This window comes from Aureococcus anophagefferens (genome assembly GCF_000186865.1).
Source record: "Aureococcus anophagefferens unplaced genomic scaffold AURANscaffold_12, whole genome shotgun sequence".
NCBI classification, from domain to species: Eukaryota; class Pelagophyceae; order Pelagomonadales; family Pelagomonadaceae; genus Aureococcus; species Aureococcus anophagefferens.
Window position 1 is genome coordinate 815,608 of NW_008705572.1, and position 20,031 is coordinate 835,638.

Below are 20,031 nucleotides of genomic sequence, written 5' to 3' on the forward strand. Positions count from 1 at the left end.
CGTACGGCGACGAGGCCGCCGACGTCGCGCGCGAGCGCCAGGAGAAGATCGACGCGGACGACATGGTCCACCTGCACACGTACCTGCTCGAGTACGAGATCCCCCACGTCTACCTGTCCTTCGACCGCCTCACCATCGACGAGGGCTACGCGTACCGCGCGCTCGCTCCGCTCCTCCGCGGCTACGACGTCTCGCGAGCCGACTTCCAACGCGCCTACGCCGCGGCCGCGGCGCTCTACCGGCGCGGCAACACGTTCGTCGAAGTAGCCTAGCGGCGAAGGGGCGGCGATTTTGAGGCGCCGTGGTGTTACTACTTAGTAGATTGAGGCGGCGTTTAACATATCCCCGGTAGGCCGCCTCTTCTACTAACGGAGCTCGGACCGGTCGTCGTCGTCGTCGTCGTCGTCCCGCGCGTTCCGGCGGCGGGCGGCGCGGGCCGCGTCGCCGGCCCGAGCGGCGGCCTCCTCGAGGACGGCCTGGCGCGCGACGTCGCCCGCGCCCAGGGTCGCGTCGTCGTCGTCGTCGTCGTCGCCGTTGGCCGCCCGCTTCTTGGCCTTGTAGGCCGCGCGCGCGGCGTCTTTGCGCCGCTCAAAGTCCGCGACAAAACCGCCGGCCCCGGCGTCGTAGGCCGGGTCCCAGTGGTGCACGTAGGCCCCGGCGAGGCGCGGGTCGCCGTCGACGAGGGGCCGGCCGCGGAACTCGGCGAGCCACGCGTCGTCGCCGGCCGCGGCCCGGTCGTCGTCGTCGTCGTCGTCGTCGTCGTCGGGCCGCCCGTAGTCCAGGGGGATCTTCGCGCAGTGGGGCCCCAGCGCCGCGTTGGCGGCCTCCGGCGCGAGGCCCTTCCGCGCCCTGTTGTGGCGGTTCGGCCTGGCCTGGTAGGAGTACCACCAGTCGTGCAGGTACGGCGCCCGTTCCAATGCGCACCACGTCTCCGGCGGCGGGTCCAGCACCTGGCGCGGGATGTCGCGGGCGTCGCAGCAGGGCCGCAGGAACTCGCCGGGCTTCACGGGGCCGAGGCCGTCCTGGCGGCCGCCGATGGCCTCGGCCGCGTGGCCGCGGCCGCCGCGGCCGCACATGACGTAGTGCGGGCACGACTCGACGCGCGGCATGCGGTGGCAGGCGTCGGGCACGGGCCGGCCCCACATGCCCAGGTTCGACTCGGCGGCGTCGCGGCCCATGGCCTCCCAGAGGTCCATGTGGCTGCTGAACCACTGGGACGCGTTCTCGCCGCGGGGCCAGTACGCGGCCGGCGGGAGGCGGCAGGCGAAGAACGCGTAGTCCGGCCGGATGCGTATGACGAAGTCGTACTTCGCGCCCCGTTCGGCCTCGGCCTCCTCGATGTGGTCGAGGCACACGCGGTTCCTCGCGCGCAGGCTCCGCTGGAAGAGGTCCGCGCGCGCGGCGCCGTGCTTGGCCGTCGCCGCGGCGACGGCCGCGTCGTCGTCCAGCACCGTCACGCGCCGCGGCTTCAGCGGGCCCGTCCGCAGGCCCTCCAGCTCCGCGTCCGTCGCCGGCGGCCGCGCGGCGCGCCTCCGCTTGCCCCAGTCGGGGTCGAGGTCGTGCGGGCCCGTGAGGTTCCTCCAGCCGTCGCCCTCGCTCCCGTCGCGCCGCGCGCACTTGCGCCGGTCGAAGTAGCAGCCGTTGCGCGGGATGTGGTAGTCGATGTGCTTGAGCATGTGCTCGCGCGCGACGACGGCGAAGACGTCGGCGTCTTCCAGGGGCTCCGTGACGGCGAGGCGCAGGTTCTCCTGCATCTCGGGGTAGGTGCCCGTGCGCAGCTGGCCCGTGAGGCACACGGCGAAGCGCGTTTCCGCGTGCGCGCGCCTTAGGATTGCCAGGCACGCGAGCGCGCGGCGCAAAGCCATCGTCTCGTGAGAAATTCTACAGCACTTGCAGTGCAAGTTGAATTCTTAAGGCACCACGAGATACACGTACTGGCGCCGGTCGCACGTCTGCAGCGGCAGGCAGTCCGCGTCGCCGTCGAAGCCGAGGACCGGCGGCGGCGGCGGCGGTCGCGGCGGCGGCGCGCGGCCGCGGCCCCGGAACGGCGCCCCGTCGCCGCGGACGGCCGCGAGCGCCGCGGCGAGGGCGGCGTCGTCGTCGGCGCGGCGCGCCGCGGGCGCGTGCCTCGCGCGGACCGCGTCGGCCGCGTTGCGGAGGCACGCGGCGTCGCCCGCGGCTCGGGCGGACAGCGCCTCCGCGAGCGCCGCGCGCGCCGCCGCCGCCGCGGCGCCGCGGACCTCCGGCGGGTAGTCTCCGAGGCCCACGTCGACGTCGACGCCCCGCGCCAGAAACGCGCGCCAGGCCGGCCGGAGGTCGGCCGCGAGCGCGGCCTCGACCCGGTCGTCGGCGAGGCCGGGGTGCGACCGCGCAAACTCCGACGCAAAGTCGAAGTAGGCGCCCTTGGCGACGAGGAGCGCGTCGAGGCCGCCGGACGATTTCTCCGCGACGACGTCCGGCGCGACGCCCGCGCCGTCGAGCGCGCGGCCCTGCACGGCGACGCGCGCGGTCGTGAGCCGGAGCGCGGCGCCCGGCGCGGACCGCAGGGGGAACAGCGACTGCGCCGTGCCCTTGCCGAAGGTCCGTTCGCCGACGACGGCGCCGCGGTTCGAGCTCTGGATCGCGGCGGCGAAGATCTCCGCCGCGGACCGCGTCTCGCCGTCGACGAGGACGGCGACGCGCCGCGCGGCGGGGATCGTGGCGTCGGGCGTCCGCGTGACGACGAAGGGCGGCGCGTTCGTGAGCGTCGCGATGGGCGTCCCCGGCGGCAGGAAGAGGCTCGCGACGTCGACGGCCGCGTCCAAAAAACCGCCCGGGTTCGCGCGGACGTCGACGACGTAGGCGTCGGCGGTCGTCGCGACGCCCGCCACGGCGCGCGCCACGTCCCCGGCGACGCCGTCGCCGAAGGAGCTGATCTTGACGTAGACGACGCCGTCGTAGGCCGCCGCGGCCGCGAGCGGCGCCGGCGCGGGCGTCGCGCCGCGCACGTCGACGGCGAAGCGTTTCGCGCCGGGCCGCTCCACGGTCCAGGCCCGGGCCGACCGTAAGGTCTTCGCCGCCGCCGCCGCACTCGCGCCGTCGTCGACTTTGCGGCCGTCGACGGCGACGACGGCGTCGCCGACGCGGACGCCCGCGGCGAACGCCTTGGACGCCGGCTCGACGGCCGTCACGGTCAGCGCGCCGCGCACGGCCGAGTCCTTGACGAGGGCGACGCCGAGGGGCGCCGCCTCGCCGAGCGCGCGCGCGAGCTGCGAGGTCTCGAAGCGGACGACGCCGCCGTAGCCGTCGAGCGCGCGCGCGACCGCGTCCGCGGCGCGGAGCTCGTCGAAGCCGCCGACGTCGAGGCCGCGGCTGCTCAAGGCGTTGACGACCTCCTCGACGACGGGCAGCGGCCGCTCCGCACGTGCGAGGGTCGGCGCGACGAGGCACGCGCCGGCGAGGCAGCCGCCGAGCGCGCGGCGCAGCGGTGCCGTCCACTCCAGCGGCGCGGTCCAAGCGACGGCTGATGCTGCGCAGGCGGCCAGCAGCAGCGCGCGCATTGCTAGCGATTTTTACGATGGCTGCTGCGTCGGTGGCTTGCGTCGACGATTGCTACTGCTCTAGAGCGTCAACGAGTGGCGCATTGCCATCGGTGCGCAAGCATGCGCAAGTCATCGACTTCAACTTGGCCTTCAACTCACGCACTACGCGCCTGCAAACCTACCCGAAAGTAAGTCGCTGATGCTTAGCCAGCCTTCTTCTTCTTCGACGACGCGAGGACGCCGAAGAAGAGGTAGAGCAGCACGGCGTTGAAGGCCGCGTTCCCCGCGAGCGCGCCGAGGCCGCTGCACGTACTGGGCTCGCCGTGGACGCCCGACGCGAAGACGACGCAGAGCAAGAAGGAGGACACGAACTGGATGATCTGCACGCGCGTCACCCAGGCCTTCCACGACGTCTCGAGCTTGAGCGCCGCGCGCGCGTAGTAGACGTACATGAGCACGTGGACGGCGGTGTTCGCGATCAATCCGCCGAACGCGAGCGTCTGCCGGAACTCGAGGTACCCCCAGCTCATGAAGAGCACGCAGGCGTGGTGGAAGACGTGCATGCCGAAGTGGCGCGGCACGCGGCCGTGCACCAAAACGGGCAGGAACGTGTCGAGGAGCTCGTAGTACTTGCTGAGGTAGTACGCGTAGGCCCAAAAGTAGAGCTTCGGCGCCGCGCGTCGGTTCTCGCAGAAGAACCAGCTCCAGGAGTCTTCGAGCGCCGACCGGGCGAAGGCCTCGCGCAGCGCGCCGGCGCACATGACGAGCGACGCGACGGCGAGGACCGCCGAGTGCGCCGCCAAGACGTAGCTCGCGGAAGTGTGCTTGGGCGGCGTCCGCTGGTCGCAGGCGCGCTTCGCGAGCAGCGCCAGCAGCACGTACCAGACGGCCACCAGCGTCACGGTCGGACCGTGGCTCAGCGGCGCGGAGCGCCAGTGGAACTCGTCATAGGACACAGCCATCGGCGTTTATCTTGAAGGACACTGAAGGACTCGCTGAAAACATCAAAATCGCGGCTGGCTTGGCTGGGTCGCTCGGTCGGCGAGGGCTGGTGTAGGTCGCGGCTCGAGGCTGCCGCGTGTCGTCCGCGCCCCAGCGTCCGTCGGACCGGTTCAGACATAGAGAGGACGACGATTCGCGCGTCGAGCGCTCACAACAAGACGCCGCGTCGCGCCGTACACGGGGCTCACTAGCACATCCGCGTCGCCCGCCGCGGCCGCGATCGTGGCGTCGTAGGCCGCGACTCGCACGAAACACAAGAAGCATGGCCGCCTCCGACGGCGAGCTCTCCGAGGAGGAGGAGCCTGCGAAGAACGTGACGGCGTCGAAGAGCAGCAGCGAGGACGGCGCGGCCGCGGCGGACCGGCGCGTGCCCAAGAAGAAGCGGCTCGACAAGTCGCCGAGCTCGTCCGAGGACGTGTCGCAGCTCCAGCGGACCCTGCGGCAGCAGCAGGAGAAGCACCGGCCCGACGGCGCGCCGCCGCCGCGCGGGCCCGGCGACGGCGCGGGCGGCCGCGGCGGCGCGACGCCGCGCGGCGGCGACGGCGGCGGGCGGCCGCGGCCGGCGCCCTGGGAGGACGAGCGCCTGGACCCGGAGTCGCGGGCCATCCTCGGCGAGATGGGCCGGTCCGGGCGCCTGGGCCGCGACGAGATCGACGACGGCGCGATGCACTCGCTCGCGAATCTGCCGGAGAGCGACCGCCGCGGCGTCGTGCGCCACCTCGACTCCGTGCCGCGGCACAAGATCAAGAACATCTCGGCCTGGCTCTCCAAGGGCTGCGCCGCCGTCAAGCAGTCCCTGCGGTCCGGCGGCGGCGGCGCGCCGGGGCCCGGCGGCGGCGGCGGGCCGCCTCCGCCGCGCGACGACCGCGGCCGCGCGTCGCCGCCGGCGCACCGGGGCCCGCCGCCGCGGGCCGAGCCGGACCGCCGCGGCGGTGGGGCCACGCCCCGGGGCCCGCCCGACGACGACGACGCCGAGTTCGCCTTCTTCAGCCGCCTCGGCGGCATGCTCGCGCGGAACGACGTCGACGGCTCCGCGCGCGCGGCGCTCAGCTCGCTGAGCCGCGACGCCGCCGCGCGCATCGGCGACGAGCTCCGCGCGACGCTGAAGCAGTCCCACGTGCAGAACCCGTCGGCCTGGCTCATGGCGACGATCAAGCAGGCCGGCGGCGGCGCGCGGCGGCCCGACGGCCCGCCGCGCGCCGGCGGCGACTACGGCGGCCGCCCGCCGGACCGGGGCCCGCCGCCGCGCCACGGCGGCATGTCGCCCCACGGCGGCCCGCCGCCGCCGCCGGCCTTCGACGGCGCCTTCTACCCCATCGAGCGCGACTACGGCCTGAGCCTGCCCATGGTCGACCCGCGCGTCGTCCGCTCCATCCGGGGCCTCGACGACCACCTCCAGCGGCGCATCGCCGAGGACTTGTACCGCACGCTCAAGACGCAGCGCATCCAGAACCCGAGCGGCTGGCTCCTGGCGTCCTACCAGCGCCTCGCGCCGCCGCGGAGCCACCGCGGGCCCGACGACGCGCCGCCCCGGGGCGGCCGCGACGACGGCCGCCGCGACGCGCCCGACGGCCGCCGCGACGCGCCCGACGGCCGCCGCGACGCGCCGCCGCCGCCGGACGACCGCCGCCGCCGCGACGACCGCGAGCCGCCGCCGCCCCAGGACGACCGCCGCCGCGGCCGGAGCCGGAGCCGGAGCCGCGACCGCGACCGCGACCGCGACCGCGACCGCAAGCGCGGCCGCTCGGACTCGTCGCCGCGCCGCGACAAGCGCGCCGCCGCGCCGGCGCCGGCGCCGGCGCCCGCGCCGGCCGCCGAGGAGGCGGACATCTCGCTCGCGCGCGACTCGGGGCCCGTGCTCGACGCCGCGTTCAAAACCGTCGAGGACGCCTACGGCCTCGACCGCGACGACCTGGACCTCGACGTCAAGCGCGACCTGCTCCGGTCCCTCGACGACGACGTCTCCGGCGGCATCATCAAGTCGCTCTACAACACGCTCCAGGAGCGCGAGCTCCAGGACCCGCTCGCCTGGCTCCGGGAGCAGATCGGCATCGCGAAGCGCCTCCACAAGCGGACCTGAGACGCGGTTCCGCTTAACCTCCTATGTTGGACTACGTTCCTCGAGGCGCGCGAGCGCGTCGCCGAAGGAGAGGCGGTCTTCGGGCGCCGGCGCGGCCATGGCCTCCCGGATCGCGTCGACGGCCGCGGCGCCGTCTTTGTCCGGGCCCTTGCGGCCCTCGGCGACGACGAGGGGGAGCGCCCACCACGACGTCGCGACGTCCTTGACGTGCGGCAGGCGCAGCGCGAGCGCGCAGCGCCGCCGCTCGTCGAGGCACGGTTCCGCGCACCGCTTCCCGCACGTCGACGTCCGACGCCATTCGTCGCCGTCGCACGTCGCGGCGCAGGCCGTCGCCGCGTCGATGCCTCGCAACGCGCGTCGAAGCGGCGCCGCCAGCCCCCGGGGCTCGCCCCACGCGTACATGGGGCCGCGCAGCGGGTCCGGCGCGTCGACCATATAGACGGCGCCGCCCCGCAGCCTGTGTGGAATTCAAATCTTCAACCCGACTTCAATGTGCGCATATGCGACAGTTACGACGCAAGCTCGTCGGCTGTGCTTCGAGAACTCGACGAGAGCAATCGATTCGTCCAAAAATCAGCCGAATCGACTTCGATTTGATCGAGCTAGAGAATTCTGAAGTTTGGTCAGGACCACCCAAACCAGTGGTTGAATTCCACACAGCCCGCAGCGTGAGCTGACGGCTCGAGAAGTCCGTCTGGAAGTAGCCGCCCAGGTCGACGACGGACCGAAGGCAGGACAGCAAGGCCCGGGCCGCGCGCCGCGGCTCCGACCGGCAGAACGTCTTCCAGTCGGGACGCGTGAGCTCGCGGCCGCCGTCGTCGACGACGGCGGCGATCGCGACCGCGCCGCGGTGCTCCTCCGTGTACGCGCCCCGGAGCTCCGGCACGCCGGGCCGCCCGCGGAGCGCCTCGAGAAAGTAGAGCTCGCCGAGGAGGTGCGCCCTCCGGTGCTCGGGCGTGATCTTACCGTTCGGGCGCGGTCGTACGGTCCCGTCGGGCGCGAGCTTGCCGCCCGAGTCGACGACGGTCTTCACGACGACCTTGGCGCCGGACGACGCGAGGCGCCCGGAGCAGACGCGCTTCGACGCGCCGCGCGAGAGCTCGCTCCCCTTGCGGACGTCCGCGGGCGCTCGCACGTCCCACCAGGCCGGCGGCGCCGTGCCGTTGAGGAGCCAGCGTTCGACGGCTTCGACGCGCGCGACGTCATCCGCGCCGACGGGCTTGAGGTTTTGTGTGTGGGCTGCGGCAGCGATCGCGACGCACGATAGCAGCCACAGCATGGTCTTTACATCGTCTCTACATCTGAATTTGCGCAGCGTCAACATGGGGGGTACCTTGCAGTAAATTTTGCCACTGAGGTTTTTGCTCGCCCACGTCTGGGAGAGCGGATTCTGTCGCGCGTCCACCCAAGAGGGCAGCGGAACGCAAGCATGAAGGTGGCCATCGTCGTCACGGCGGCCAACGAGGCCCAGGCCGAGTCGTGCCAGAAGGAGCTCGACGGCCGGAAGGACCTGGCCGACTTCCTCTGCCTCGCCGTCGCGGACCCCGCGGGCTGCCGCATCGGCTCCGGCGGCGGCACGCTGAACGCGCTCGTCGCGGCCCACGACGCCATCGCCGGCCCGCACTCGCAGACCTGCGACTGGCTCGACGAGCACCTCGTCTGCGTCGTCCACAGCGGCGGCGACAGCCAGCGGTCGCCGAGCCAGAGCGTCTGCGGCAAGGCGTGGTCCACGCTGCCGCTCTTCGGCGGCCGCTCCGGCGGCGAGCTCGCGGCGCCCTTCGACCTCCTCGTAGACCAGCTGCTGGCGCTCTGCGCGGGCTGCACGGGCGGCTGCGTCGTCGCGTGCAGCGACGTGCTCCTGCACCTGCCGACGCTCGTTGAGGGCGCGCTCGCGGCGGGCCGGGGCGTGACGGGCCTGGCCGTGAACGCCGACGGCGCGCGCTACGGGCCGAAGCACGGCGTCTACGTCGCCGGCGGCGGCGACGCGGCGGCCGTCGGCGGCGCGGCCTGCGCGAACTTTCTGCAGAAGGCGTCGATGGGAGCGCTCGAGGCCGCGGGCGCCGTCGACGGCCGCGGCGAGGTCGCGCTCGACAGCGGCGTCCTCTACGTCGACGCGCCCACGTCGAAGGCCTTGTTGAAGCTCTGCACGGACGACGGCGGCGCCCTGCGATCCGCGACGAGCCGCGGCGCCGCGGGCGGCTGCGCGCGCGTCGAGCTCTACAGCGACGTCTTGAACGCGGTGTCCGGCGGCGGCTACGACGACTTTCCGACCTACGCGGCCATGAAGGCCGACGAGGCCGACCCGGCGAAGGTGCGCCGGTTCCGCGAGGCGCTCTGGGCGGCGCTGCGGCCCGTGGAGCTGCGCGTGCACCGGCCGCCGGGCGCGCGGTTCGCGCACCTCGGCACGACGGCGGAGTACATGGACCTGCTGACGCTGCCGAGCCTCTTTCGGGAGCCCTTCGGGCTGCGGCGCTTCGCGCGGAACGCGGCGCCGCCGGGCTGCCTCGTCGACGACGGCGCGGACGCGTGGTCCGTCGCTCTGAATTCCGTCATCTCGAAGCCGTCGACGCTCGCGGCGAAGGCCGTCGTCGAGCACTCGCGCGTCGACTCGCTGGACGGCCTGGGCGCGGGGTCCCTGCTCTCGTGCTGCCGGGGCCTGCCCGCGGACTTTTCGCTCGACGCGAAGACGATGCTCCAGCAGGTCCAGCTCCTCGACGGCTCGTTCGTCGCGCTGTTATTCGGCGTCGCCGACGACGTCAAGGCGCCCTTCGAGCACGCGACGTTCCTCGGCCGGCCCTGGGCCGACGCGCTGGAGCGCTGGGGCGCGGCGGCCGGCGATCTGTGGGCCGGCGAGCCCGGGAGCCTGTGGACCGCGAAGCTCTTCGCGCCCGCGGCGACGGGCGCCGCGGCCGCGCGGCTCTCCGCGGGCCTCCAGGCGTCGTCCGGCGACGCCGACGCGCGCGCGCTCTGGAAGCGCGCGCCGCGCCTGAGCATGCGCGAGGTCCTGGCCCGGGGCGACAAGGTCGCGGAGCTCGACTGGAAGCTGCGGCTCCGGCGCGAGGTGTCGGACCGCGCGGGCCCGTTCGCGGCCGCGCTCTCCGCGGCGCGGCCGGCGGACGACGCGACGGGGCTGCGCGTCGTCGACGGCCGCGTGAGCGAGCCCGTGGAGAGCCTGGAGCACCTCGAGGTCGCGTCGGGCGCCTGGGACGTGCTCGCGGTCACCGCGGACACGCGGAGGCAGGCGGACTACTACGTCCGCCAGCTCCGGTGCCGCCCCGGTTTAAAATGCCGGGAGATCGTCGGCGTCTGCACGTCCATCGACGCCGCGGGGAGCCGTCTCGGCAGCGGCGGCGCGACGCTCCACGCGCTGCTGACGGTCGCGGAGCGCCTCTCCGCGGCCGCCGGCGACGAGACGTGCTCCGCGGATCGGCTGCGAGGCAAAAAGGTGCTGATCCTCCACAGCGGCGCGTCGGGCTTGAACGGCGGCGCTCTGTGGCTGCCCGTCCCCCTCGACGCCGGCGGCGGGCCCGCGGCGTCCGTCGACGTCGTGCTGAGCGCGGTCAACGGCGCGGCGGCGACGTCGGGCCCGGGCGTCTGGGTCTGCTCCGGCGAGCTGCTCCTGTCGTCGGCGACGCGTGCCGCGCTGGCGAGCCTCGACTGGACGGCGGGCGGGCGGCGCGGCGCCGTGACGGCGCTCGCCGTGCCCGGATCCGGCGCCGTCGCCGCGAAGCACGGCTGCTTCACGAGGATCGACCCCGAGGCGACGTCGGGCGCCGCGGCGGCCGTGCGGGGCTTCGAGTACATGCCGCGGGGCGCGCCGGCGGGGACCCTCGTGGCCTGCGGGATCTTCCGCTTCGAGACGGAGGCCGCGCTCGCGTTTTTGGACGCGCACGCGGTGCCGCCGTTCTCGTCGTGCACGGCGCCTGGCGTCGACGACGGCCTCGCGCCGGCGCCCTTCAGCCTCTTCCTGGACGTCATCCCGGCGCTCCTCGGCGCCGCGGCGCCCCCGGCGGCGCTCGCGCTGCGGGGCGTGCTGCGGAAGCGCTGCGCGCTGTACGCGGTGGCCGCGGGGCCCGAGAAGGGCGACGCGCCGCTCTTCTTGAAGCGGCCGCGCGACTGCCTCGACTTCGGGTCGTCCATGGGGAGCTATGTGAAGGAAGAAGAAGGCTCCTTCACGCGCAAGGCCGTGGTCTTGAATTCCGTGCTCGGGGGCGACGGCGCGGTCGCGGAGCGCGCGGTGCTCGTGAACTGCCGCTTCGCGCCCGGAAGTGCGTGGTCCGTGGGCGCGGGCTGCGTCGCCGTCGGCCTCCGGGACGCCGACGTCCTCGAAGCGTTGCCCGCGGGCGTCTGCGCGCACCGCGTGCCGCTGCTGCGGCGCGGCGCGCACGTCGTCGTCGCGCACGGCGTCGACGACGACGTCGAGGGCACGCGATTCCGCGGCGCGGACCTCGAAACCGACGTGCTCCCGCGCCTGCGCAACGTCGCCGCCGAGGATCTCTGGCGGCCCGGCGACGTCCGGTGCCTCGCGACGGCGCGGCTCTTCGCCGTCGGGGCGCCGCCGCCGGGCTGGCTCCTGGCCGCGGCCGCGGGCGACGCGCGCGCCGCGCCCGGCGGGTGGCTCCGGAGCGACCGCGTGTCGCTGCGCGAGGCCTACGACGACTGCGACGTCGTGAGCGACGGCGCCTGGGCCGCGGAACTCGAGGTGCGGAGCCGCTGCGACTTCGTGAAGCGCGCGCTCGAGGGCCGGTCGCCCGTCGGTTTAAGACCGACGTACGACCGCTTGGCGGCGCTCGCGGCCGGCGACCGCGCGATCCTCGACGGCGTGCTCGACGTGCTCGACGGCTGCGCGCGCGGCGCGGCGACGGACGCGACGCGCCTCGACGTCGCCGCGCGCGCCCTCGCGCACGGCGCGGACTGCCTCTGCGCGTTCGCGAAGCGCGCGGGCGCGCTCGAGCTCCGGAGCGGCGCGGCGCGGAACCCGCACTGGGCCCGCGCGCTCGGCGCGCTCGACGCCGGCGAAGGTTTGGTGGCGGCGCTCGGCGCGCTCCGGGACGCGACGGCGTCCTGGATCGAGGCGGGCGGGTGCCTCGTGCGCGCCGCTCGCCACCACGAGGCCGCGGCCGCGCGCCTCGTGTCGGCGGCCGTCGGCGCGTCGCTCCGGAGCTCGGGCGCGTCGACACGCGGCGCGCCGACCTTCGTCGCCGGCGCCGTCGAGGCGACGGCGCCGCTCCGCGTGGACCTGGCGGGCGGCTGGACGGACACGCCGCCGGTGGCGTTCGAACACGGAGGCGTCGTGACGAACGTCGCCGTGCGCCTCGACGGCCGGCGGCCCATCGGCGCGCGCGCGACGCGGCTCGACGCGCCCGTGCTGCGCTTCCGGGTCGAGACGGCCGACGGGTCGGTGCTGGAGACGGAGGCGGCGGCGCTCGCGGATCTCGACGACCGGTCGAACCCGCAGGCGCCCGCGGCGCTCCTCAAGTGCGCGCTCGTCGTCTGCGGCGTCGTCGACCCCCGGGGCGCGCCGCTGGACGTCCAGCTCGCCGCGGGCGGCCTCGAGGTGGCGTCCTGGAGCCGCGTGCCCACGGGCTCGGGCCTCGGCACGTCGTCGATCCTGGCCGCGTGCCTCGTCGCGGCCATCGGCGGCGCGGCCGACGCGGCCTACGACGTCGACGCGCGGCGCCGCGACATCGTCCACGACGTCATGCGCGTCGAGCAGGAGCTCACGACCGGCGGCGGCTGGCAGGACAACGTCGGCGGCGTCTACGGCGGCGCGAAGATCGCCGTCAGCCCGCCGCGCCTCCCGCTGACCGTCGACACGACGGCCGTCCCCATGGCGCCGGGCCTCCTCGACGCCCACCTCGTGCTCGCCTACACGGGCCGCGCGCGCTTGGCCAAAAACCTCCTTCAATCCGTATTACGGAAGTGGCACGCGCGACTGCCGGGCATCACGACGACGACGGACGCGCTCGTCGCGGGCGCGCGGCGCGCGGCGGCCGCGCTCGAGGCCGGGGACCTCGCGAGGCTCGGCGCGGCGCTCGACGCCTACTGGGCCCAGAAGAAGACGATGGCCGACGGCGCGGAGCCGGCCTTCATCCGCGACATGATCGCCGCGCTGCGGCCCCGCGTCCACGGCGCCGCGCTCTGCGGCGCGGGCGGCGGCGGCTTCCTCTGCCTCATCACGAAGCAGCCCAACGACGTCGACGCGATCCGCCGCGTCCTCGAGGCGCACGCGGACCTCGGCGACGTGAGCCTCCACGTCGCCACCGTGGACCGCGAGGGGCTCACGCTCGCGCGGTCGTGAAGAAGGTAAAATTTAAACCTTGCGCTGGCTCTGGGCCGGACTGGTGCGGAGCGCCTCGCCGAGGCTTTCGCCGAGGGACCGGAGGGGCGCGAGCCAGTCCGCCGCGCGCGCCTGCGGCGGCTCGAAGCCGTCGGGCAGGTTCACGTAGCGTCGCGTCACGCGCCGCGAGAGGTCGCAGGTCAGATCCGACTGGGCCGTGGCGAGGTCGTCGGCCGTGTCCGCGAGGCTCTGGCCGCCCAGGCCCCAGAGCGCCGCGAAGTCGCCCACGCGGACGGCGGCGCCGGGGCCGTCGGGCGGGCCGAGGTTGACCATGGACATGTCCATGCAGACCTTGCCCGCGATCGTGAACTCGTGCCCCCGTATGCCGACCTTGCCGCGGTTGCTCAGCGACCGCGAGTAGCCGTCCGCGAAGCCGACGGCTAAGGTGGCGATGAGGCAGTCGCACGGCGCGATCCAGGAGCGGTCGTAGCCGACGGTCATGCCCTTCTCCAGGCGGTGCACGTGGCGCACCTGCGCCTTGAGCGTCATCACCGGTTTGAGGACGGAGTGGTGCCGCTGGCCGTAGAGCGCGCCGCCGACGCGGCAGAAGCCCGCCGTGTCCGGGCCGAGCAGTTGCCGCATGCGCTCGGGCCCGACGAGCTCCGAGAGGAGCGTCTCGCTGTTCTCGCAGTGGACCATGGGCACGCAAACCCCCTTGTCCCGCAGCGCGAGGACGATGTCGCGGAAGCGGCCGAACTGGCGCTGCGTGTAGCGGTGCGTGTTCGCCGTCGCGTCGGCCATGTGCGTGCACAGGCCGACGAAGGCGAGCGCGGGCGCGGCGGCGACGCGCGACACGACGTCGACGGCCTCGTCGACGAAGATGCCGTGGTACTCCTGGTCGCGGCCCGACGAGCCGACGGACGACGCCGACTCGCTCCGCTTGAACGTCGGCGGCGGCGCGGGCGGCGCCGGCGGCCCCTCGGCGAGGGGCCGGCCCTCGGGCAGGTCCCCGAGAGGCGCGAAGACGTCCGAGAGCGCCGCGCGCTTCGGCGCCGCCGCCGCGCGGCCGTGCGTCTCCGTGGAGCTGTCGAAGGCCGCGAGGCCGATGCGGTTCATGCCCGTGTTGAGCATGACGTGGACCTTCAGCGCGTCGCCGCTGCCCGGCAGGGCGCAGAGCAGGCGCGCCGTCGCCTCCGACTCGATGACCAGCTCGATGCCGAACTTGGCGAAGATGGCCCACTCGTCGGGCACGGACGCGCCGAGGACGACGACGCGCACGGGCAGGTCGAGGCCCGCGGCGCGGAGCTCGAGCGCCTCCGGAAGCGTCGCGACGGCGAAGAAGCCGATGCCGCAGTGGCGGTGGAGCACGCGCGCGACGACCGCGGCGCCGTGGCCGTAGGCGTCGGCCTTGACCACGGCGACGACGCCCGTCTCGCCCGACTCCGTCGCCTGTTTCTGGCAGGCCGCGCAGTTCTCGATGAGGGCGCCGACGTCGATCTCCGCGCAGACGCGCGGCGCCAGCTCGCCGCGAAAATTGGGGAGCGACGCGAGCTCCGGCGCGAGGACCTTGACGTAGGGCTCGAAGCGGCTGTGGTGCCAGCCGCTGCGGAGCTTGGAGAGGTCGTCCTGCGAGGCCATGTTCTTGCTGGCTGAATGCGTCTCTAGACGTAGGGGTCCCGGGAGGAGCTGCGGGAGAGGCACTAGTCGACGGCGCGCATATTCTTGCCACACCCGAGGCGGAGTTCGCATTGCCGTCAACGTTGACATTGAGGCTCAAGAAGACTCTTCTGGGGCTGCTCGAACGATGATGACCCGCGCGCTGCTGCTGTTGCTGCCCCTCATCTCGCATGGCAAGGTCGTGAAGGAGACGCTCGTGCTCGAGGAGTGGGTCGTCGACTACTTGCGACCCACCGTCGATCGGCAAGACTCGGCCAGCATCCTCCCGTTCCAGCACCCCGCGGCGCGCAAGTCGCCCTTCGACATTCCCGACGCGCAGCGCTCCGTGAAGTACCTCGTCAACGGCTCCTACCCCGGACCCACCCTGCGCGCGATGGAGAACGACACGTTCGAGATCACCGTGGTCAACAACCTCTTCAGCGAAGCGACGACGATCCACTGGCACGGCATCCACCCCTTCGCGACGCCCTACATGGACGGCGCGCGCGGCGTTACGCAGGGTCCCATCGGCCCGGGCGAGAACTTCACCTACCGCTTCGCCGCGTGGCCGCCGGGCACGCACTTCTACCACTCGCACATGGACGCGGTCCAGGCGTCGCGGGGCATCCGCGGCGGCATCATCGTCGACCGCGCGGACGACCCCGTGCGCGCCCGCTGGCCGGACTACGAGGACCAACTGGTCTGGCTCGCGGACGAGTGGCGCGACCCATCGGCGTGCCTGAAATTGGAGGGCGCGGTGCCGGGCAACGACGTCTGCGCGGACATGCGCCACGCGTCCTTCAACGGCGCCTACGGCAACGGCTCCGACGCCTACCCCTACCCGCTGCTCCCCGTGAAGAAGGACACGTGCTACCGCATGCGCTTCGTCCTCGCGGGGTCGAACACGGAGAATTTGATCGTCGCGATCGCGGGCCACAACATGACCCTCGTGTCGCTCGACGGCGCCTACGACGTCGAGCCCCTCGCCGTGTCGTCGTTCAACGTCCACCTCACGGAGCGCTACGACGTCATGCTCTGCGCGGACCAGGCGCCGGGCAACTACGTCGTCAACGCGACCTACGACTACGCGTGCGCGCTGACCGCGGGCCACTTCATCCCGCCGGGCTTCGCGACGGTGCCCGAGTGCGTCTTCCACGCGTTCCTCCACTACGACGAGGCCGGCGTGTCGTCGACGCCCCAGGACCTCGGCGGCACCGAGGGCGGCGCGCGGCCCGCAAAGGTCGCGGGCGTGCCCTTCGACCTCACGCAGCCGAGCCACTGGAACCTGACGAGGCCGCTGGTCTCGTCGCCGGAGAAGGACGAGGCCGACGTCCAGATCACGCTGAACCTGGGCATCCAGGCGCCGACCTACGACGGGCCGACGGACCGGCCCCTGACGAAAGGGCGCTGGTACTTCGACTTGAAGGAGCGGGACCCCCCGCGGCCCTGGGTCGTGCCGCGGACGCCCTTGTACATGACCAAGGGCACCTGCGGGCTGCCCGCGGACATTCCCGTCATCGACATCCCCGAGAACGCGACGACCGTGGAGGTCGTGATCCAAAATCTGTCGCCGAACGCGCACGTGCTCCACCTGCACGGCATGCCCTTCAAGGTCGTCAACGTCGCCGATTTCACGTCGTGGTGCGGCCTCGAGCAGACGAGCTGCTTCACGCTGCCCTGGTGGAGCCCCTTCGACGTGCTCAACAAGTGCCCCACGGAACTGCGGACGCCGGGCGATCCGGACAAGAAGACGGGCGACGAGCTCTCGTTCTATTGGGGCTGCGCGTACGACCCGGAGACGGACGCGAAGACGCGGAACCTGGAGACGCCGCTCCTGAAGGACGTGCTCCAGGTCTGGCAGCGGAGCTGGACCGTGATCCGCTTCGAGGCGACCCGGCCGGGCTACTGGTACTTCCACTGCCACGAGACGCAGCACCTGATGCTCGGGCTGCAGGTCGTCTTCAACGTGCTGCCGTCGCAGCAGCCGCCGGTGCCGGACGACGTCCCCTCGTCGGGGAGCTGCCCGGCGGTCCACGGGGTGCACGTCGACTACGAGTGAGCGGCGTGGCGCGCACGCCGCTCTTAATTTCGATCGGGAGAGCGGCTTCAACACGACATCAAGTTGCCCACTTGCCTTCTGCGAATTCCTTATGGCTTCTTCTTGGATGCGCCTCGTGGCGGTGCTGGGGGTCGCCCATGGCCTGGTCACGCCACACATCGCAAAACGATTCAATCCGCGGCGCGCGGCGACCCTCGAGCCGCCGAAACAGGAACTGCCGACGCTCCCGCTCCTGCGCTTCGCGTCGCCGGGCCTCGCGGACTGGACGAGCGCGCACCTGCTGGCGGCGCCGTCGCAGCGCCTTTTAGCCGGCGTCTCCGCGGACCGCGCCGCCGCGGACCGCATCACCGTCGTCGGCGGCCTCGTGAACGTGGGCCTCACCGTCGCCAAGCTCGCCGCGGGCGTCGTCGGCCACTCGGCGGCGCTCATCTCCGACGCGGCGCACAGCGCGTCGGACCTCGCCTCCGACGTCGTCACCTTCGTCGCCATGCGCGCCGCGCGGCTGCCCGCGGACGACGACCACCCCTACGGGCACGCGCGCTTCGAGACCATCGGCGCGCTCGTCGTCGGCGCGATGCTCGTCGCCGCGGGCGCCGGCGCCGCGGGCCACGCGCTCCACGTGGGCGGCCACGCGCACCACCACGTGGCGCCGGGCAAGATCGCCCTCGCGGCCGCGCTGCTGAGCGTCGTCGCGAAAGAGCTGCTCTTCCGCGCGACGGCGCGCGTCGGCCGGCGGCTCAAGTCGCCGGTGCTCGAGGCCAACGCCTGGCACCACCGCTCCGACGCGCTCTCGTCCGTCGTCGCCCTGCTCGGCGTCGCCGCCGCGCGGCTCCCCGGCGGCGCCTTCGCGTCCGCGGACGCGCTCGCCGGTTTAGCCGTCGCGTGCATGCTCGGGTGGACCGGCGCGCGCATCGCGCTCGGCGCGCTGAAGGAGCTCAGCGACGCCGTGGACCACGGCGATCTGGACGGGCTGCGGTTCCGCGCGCTCGGCGTGCCCGGTGTAGCATCCGTCGCTTCCATGCGCGGCGTCGCCGTCGCCGGCGCGCTCCGCGTCGACGTCGACGTCGTCTCCGACGCGGACGAGCTCAGCTCGTCCGCGGCGAACCAGCTCGCGGAGAAGACGCGCGTCGCGCTGCTCGCGACCGACGACGGCGGCGACGACGACGGCCGCGCCCACGCCCACGGCCACTCGCACGGCCACTCCCACGCGCACGACCGCGAGGGCCCGCCGCGCGTCGCCGAGGCGACGGTGCGCGTCGTCCCCGCGGAGAAGACGTGCCCCGTCGTCGCGTCGCTGCCGACGCAGGCGACGCTCGACGGCGCCGTCGCCGCGGCCCTCGAGCGCCGCGGGGACGTCAAGCTCAAGAAGACCCAGGTCCACTACGTCGACGGCCTGAAGACCGAGCTCGACGTCTTCCTCGCCGCGACGACCGCGTCCGGGGACCGCGTCGCCGACCTCCGCGCGGCCGCGCGCGCCGTCGCCGTGGACCTCGACGCGGCCCTCGAGCCCCGCGCCACGGTCCAGAACGTCTACTGGACCCTCGACGAGTAAAGGAGCCCTGTTGGAGTAGTTATTGGTGCCGTGTGAAGGTCATGGTCGAGCGATTTTGACGTTGACTTCAAGGTGAACTTTGGGACCTGCTTGAGCTATGCGTCGCGCTTTAGCCAGCGCAGCTTCGAGTCCCTGCACCAGAACGTTGCGACGACGCCATCGCCGCCCCCTCGCCACGACCGCGGCGTCGGACGCGCGCGACGCGGCGCTCTTCCAGACCCTCGTGTCCGAGGCGCGGGAGGCGTCGGAGTGCGACGACACGACCTTCAGCTCCGGCATGGACGCGCTCCTCGCCTGCGAAAACCTCTTCGAGGCCGTCGCCGAGGTCGTCTCCGCGAAGCTCGCGCGCGACGTGAGCGACACGCGCCTGCCGCGCGCGGCGCTCCGGGCCATGTTCCTCGAGACGTTGCAGGGCGACGAGCGCGTCGGCGCGGACGTCGCGGCGATTCTGGAGCGGGACCCGGCGGCGATGACGCATTTGCAGTGCGTGGCCTACTTCAAGGGCTTCCACGCGATCCAGGCCCAGCGCTGCGCCCACGCCTACTGGCGCCGGGGGGGCTTCGAGAACGACCACGTGTCGTTCGCGCTCCAGGACCGCGTCAACGAGCTCTTCGCCGTCGACGCGCACCCGGGGGCGACGATCGGCGGCGGCTGCTTCATGGACCACGCGACGAACGTCGTGATCGGGGAGACGGCGGAGATTGGGAGGGACTGCACGATCTTGCACGGCGTCACGCTCGGCGGCGCGGGCCGCGCGCGCGCGAAGCGCCACCCGACCGTGGGCGACCGCGTGACCATCGGCGCGGGGGCGACGATCATCGGGCCCATCACCGTCGGCGACGACGCGACCGTCGCCGCCCAGGCCGTCGTCTCCGTGGACGTGCCGCCGGGCGCGACCGTCGTCGAGACGAACCGGTTCCTCTACCCGTCGGACCACCACGCCCTCAAGGAGCGCGACCCGGGCCTCTGGCAGTACGACCCCACGCTCCACGCCCAGGGCGACCGGCCGAAGCGGAGCGACTGCAAGTGGCCCTACGACGACGACGCGCCGCCGAAGCCGTCCCTCCCCGAGGGCATCTAAGGTTTTGTGTTCTTCCCGTGTCTCAGGTTTTGTGTTCTTCCCGTGTTACCCTTGGCGCGCTCAGAGCTCGGAGGCGACGCCCTGGCAGTCGAGCATCTCCATGGTGAAGATGAGGACGCTGTTCGCGGGGATGCGCTCGCCCTTGGCGCGCGACCCGTAGGCGATCTCGGGCGGGCAGACGAGCTCCCACTTGCTGCCGACGGTCATCATCTGCATGGCCTCGGTCCAGGCCTTGATGACCTGGCGCGGCGCGAACGTCGACGGCTTGCCGCGCGCGATGCTGCTGTCGAACGTCGCGCCGTCGGGGTAGTTGGCGGCGATGCGGCCCTCGTAGTGGCACGAGCAGGGCGTGTTGACGCTCGGCGAGCCGCCCTTGCCGTCCTGGAGCACCTTGTACATGAGCCCAGACTCCTTGACGACCGCACCCTCCTCCGTTGCGTATTTCTCGAGGAAGGCCTTGGCCTCGGCGTTGGCGGCCGTGTCCTTGATGGCAGAGACGCTAGCGACGACGCATGCGAAGAAGAAAGCGACGAGCTTCATGATTGATGCTATGCGACAGCGCTGCAAGCGATGAGACGCCGATGGCCGCGATGCGACAGCGCTGCACGCGATGAGACGCCGATGGCCGCGCCTCGATAGCAAGGGGTAATAAATAGTATGGGGTGGCAGCTCAACGAGATTATGTTGCGCGAGCTCCTCGTACTGCAACCCATCGTTTTGGGGCAATGTTGACGACTTTTGGCCGGGGACTTTTCGACGCCGCCGTCGTCGACGCGGCCCCAGACGGACCGCAGCGGTAT

The 20,031-nt window shown here is 73.0% G+C and overlaps 6 protein-coding genes across 6 annotated transcripts; 4 read left to right on the top strand and 2 right to left on the bottom strand.

The window, feature by feature from the left end:
* Positions 1–365: 365 nt before the first annotated feature.
* Positions 366–4,282, bottom strand: AURANDRAFT_64941 (hypothetical protein; the record flags this gene model as incomplete). The annotated part of the gene is made up of 3 exons (XM_009039787.1): positions 366–1,881; positions 1,936–3,508; positions 3,835–4,282. The coding sequence occupies 3 exons, from the start codon at positions 4,280–4,282 to the stop codon at positions 366–368; spliced, it is 3,537 nt and encodes a 1,178-aa protein (XP_009038035.1).
* Positions 4,283–4,785: 503 nt separating this feature from the next.
* On the top strand, positions 4,786–6,603 carry AURANDRAFT_64942 (expressed protein; the record flags this gene model as incomplete). Its single annotated transcript, XM_009039651.1, has 1 exon — positions 4,786–6,603. One exon carries the CDS (start codon positions 4,786–4,788, stop codon positions 6,601–6,603), a length of 1,818 nt encoding a protein of 605 aa, XP_009037899.1.
* A 5,209-nt stretch (positions 6,604–11,812) lies between these two features.
* On the top strand, positions 11,813–12,904 carry AURANDRAFT_27960 (hypothetical protein; the record flags this gene model as incomplete). The annotated part of the gene is made up of 1 exon (XM_009039652.1): positions 11,813–12,904. A coding segment is annotated over one exon (1,092 nt), but the record flags the coding sequence as incomplete, so codon positions are not given.
* A 2,029-nt stretch (positions 12,905–14,933) lies between these two features.
* AURANDRAFT_27976 (hypothetical protein) lies at positions 14,934–15,518 on the top strand (the record flags this gene model as incomplete). Its single annotated transcript, XM_009039653.1, has 1 exon — positions 14,934–15,518. A coding segment is annotated over one exon (585 nt), but the record flags the coding sequence as incomplete, so codon positions are not given.
* A 3,056-nt stretch (positions 15,519–18,574) lies between these two features.
* On the top strand, positions 18,575–19,054 carry AURANDRAFT_5033 (hypothetical protein; the record flags this gene model as incomplete). Its single annotated transcript, XM_009039562.1, has 1 exon — positions 18,575–19,054. A coding segment is annotated over one exon (480 nt), but the record flags the coding sequence as incomplete, so codon positions are not given.
* A 237-nt stretch (positions 19,055–19,291) lies between these two features.
* AURANDRAFT_27909 (hypothetical protein) lies at positions 19,292–19,771 on the bottom strand (the record flags this gene model as incomplete). The annotated part of the gene is made up of 1 exon (XM_009039786.1): positions 19,292–19,771. One exon carries the CDS (start codon positions 19,769–19,771, stop codon positions 19,292–19,294), a length of 480 nt encoding a protein of 159 aa, XP_009038034.1.
* Positions 19,772–20,031: the final 260 nt, after the last annotated feature.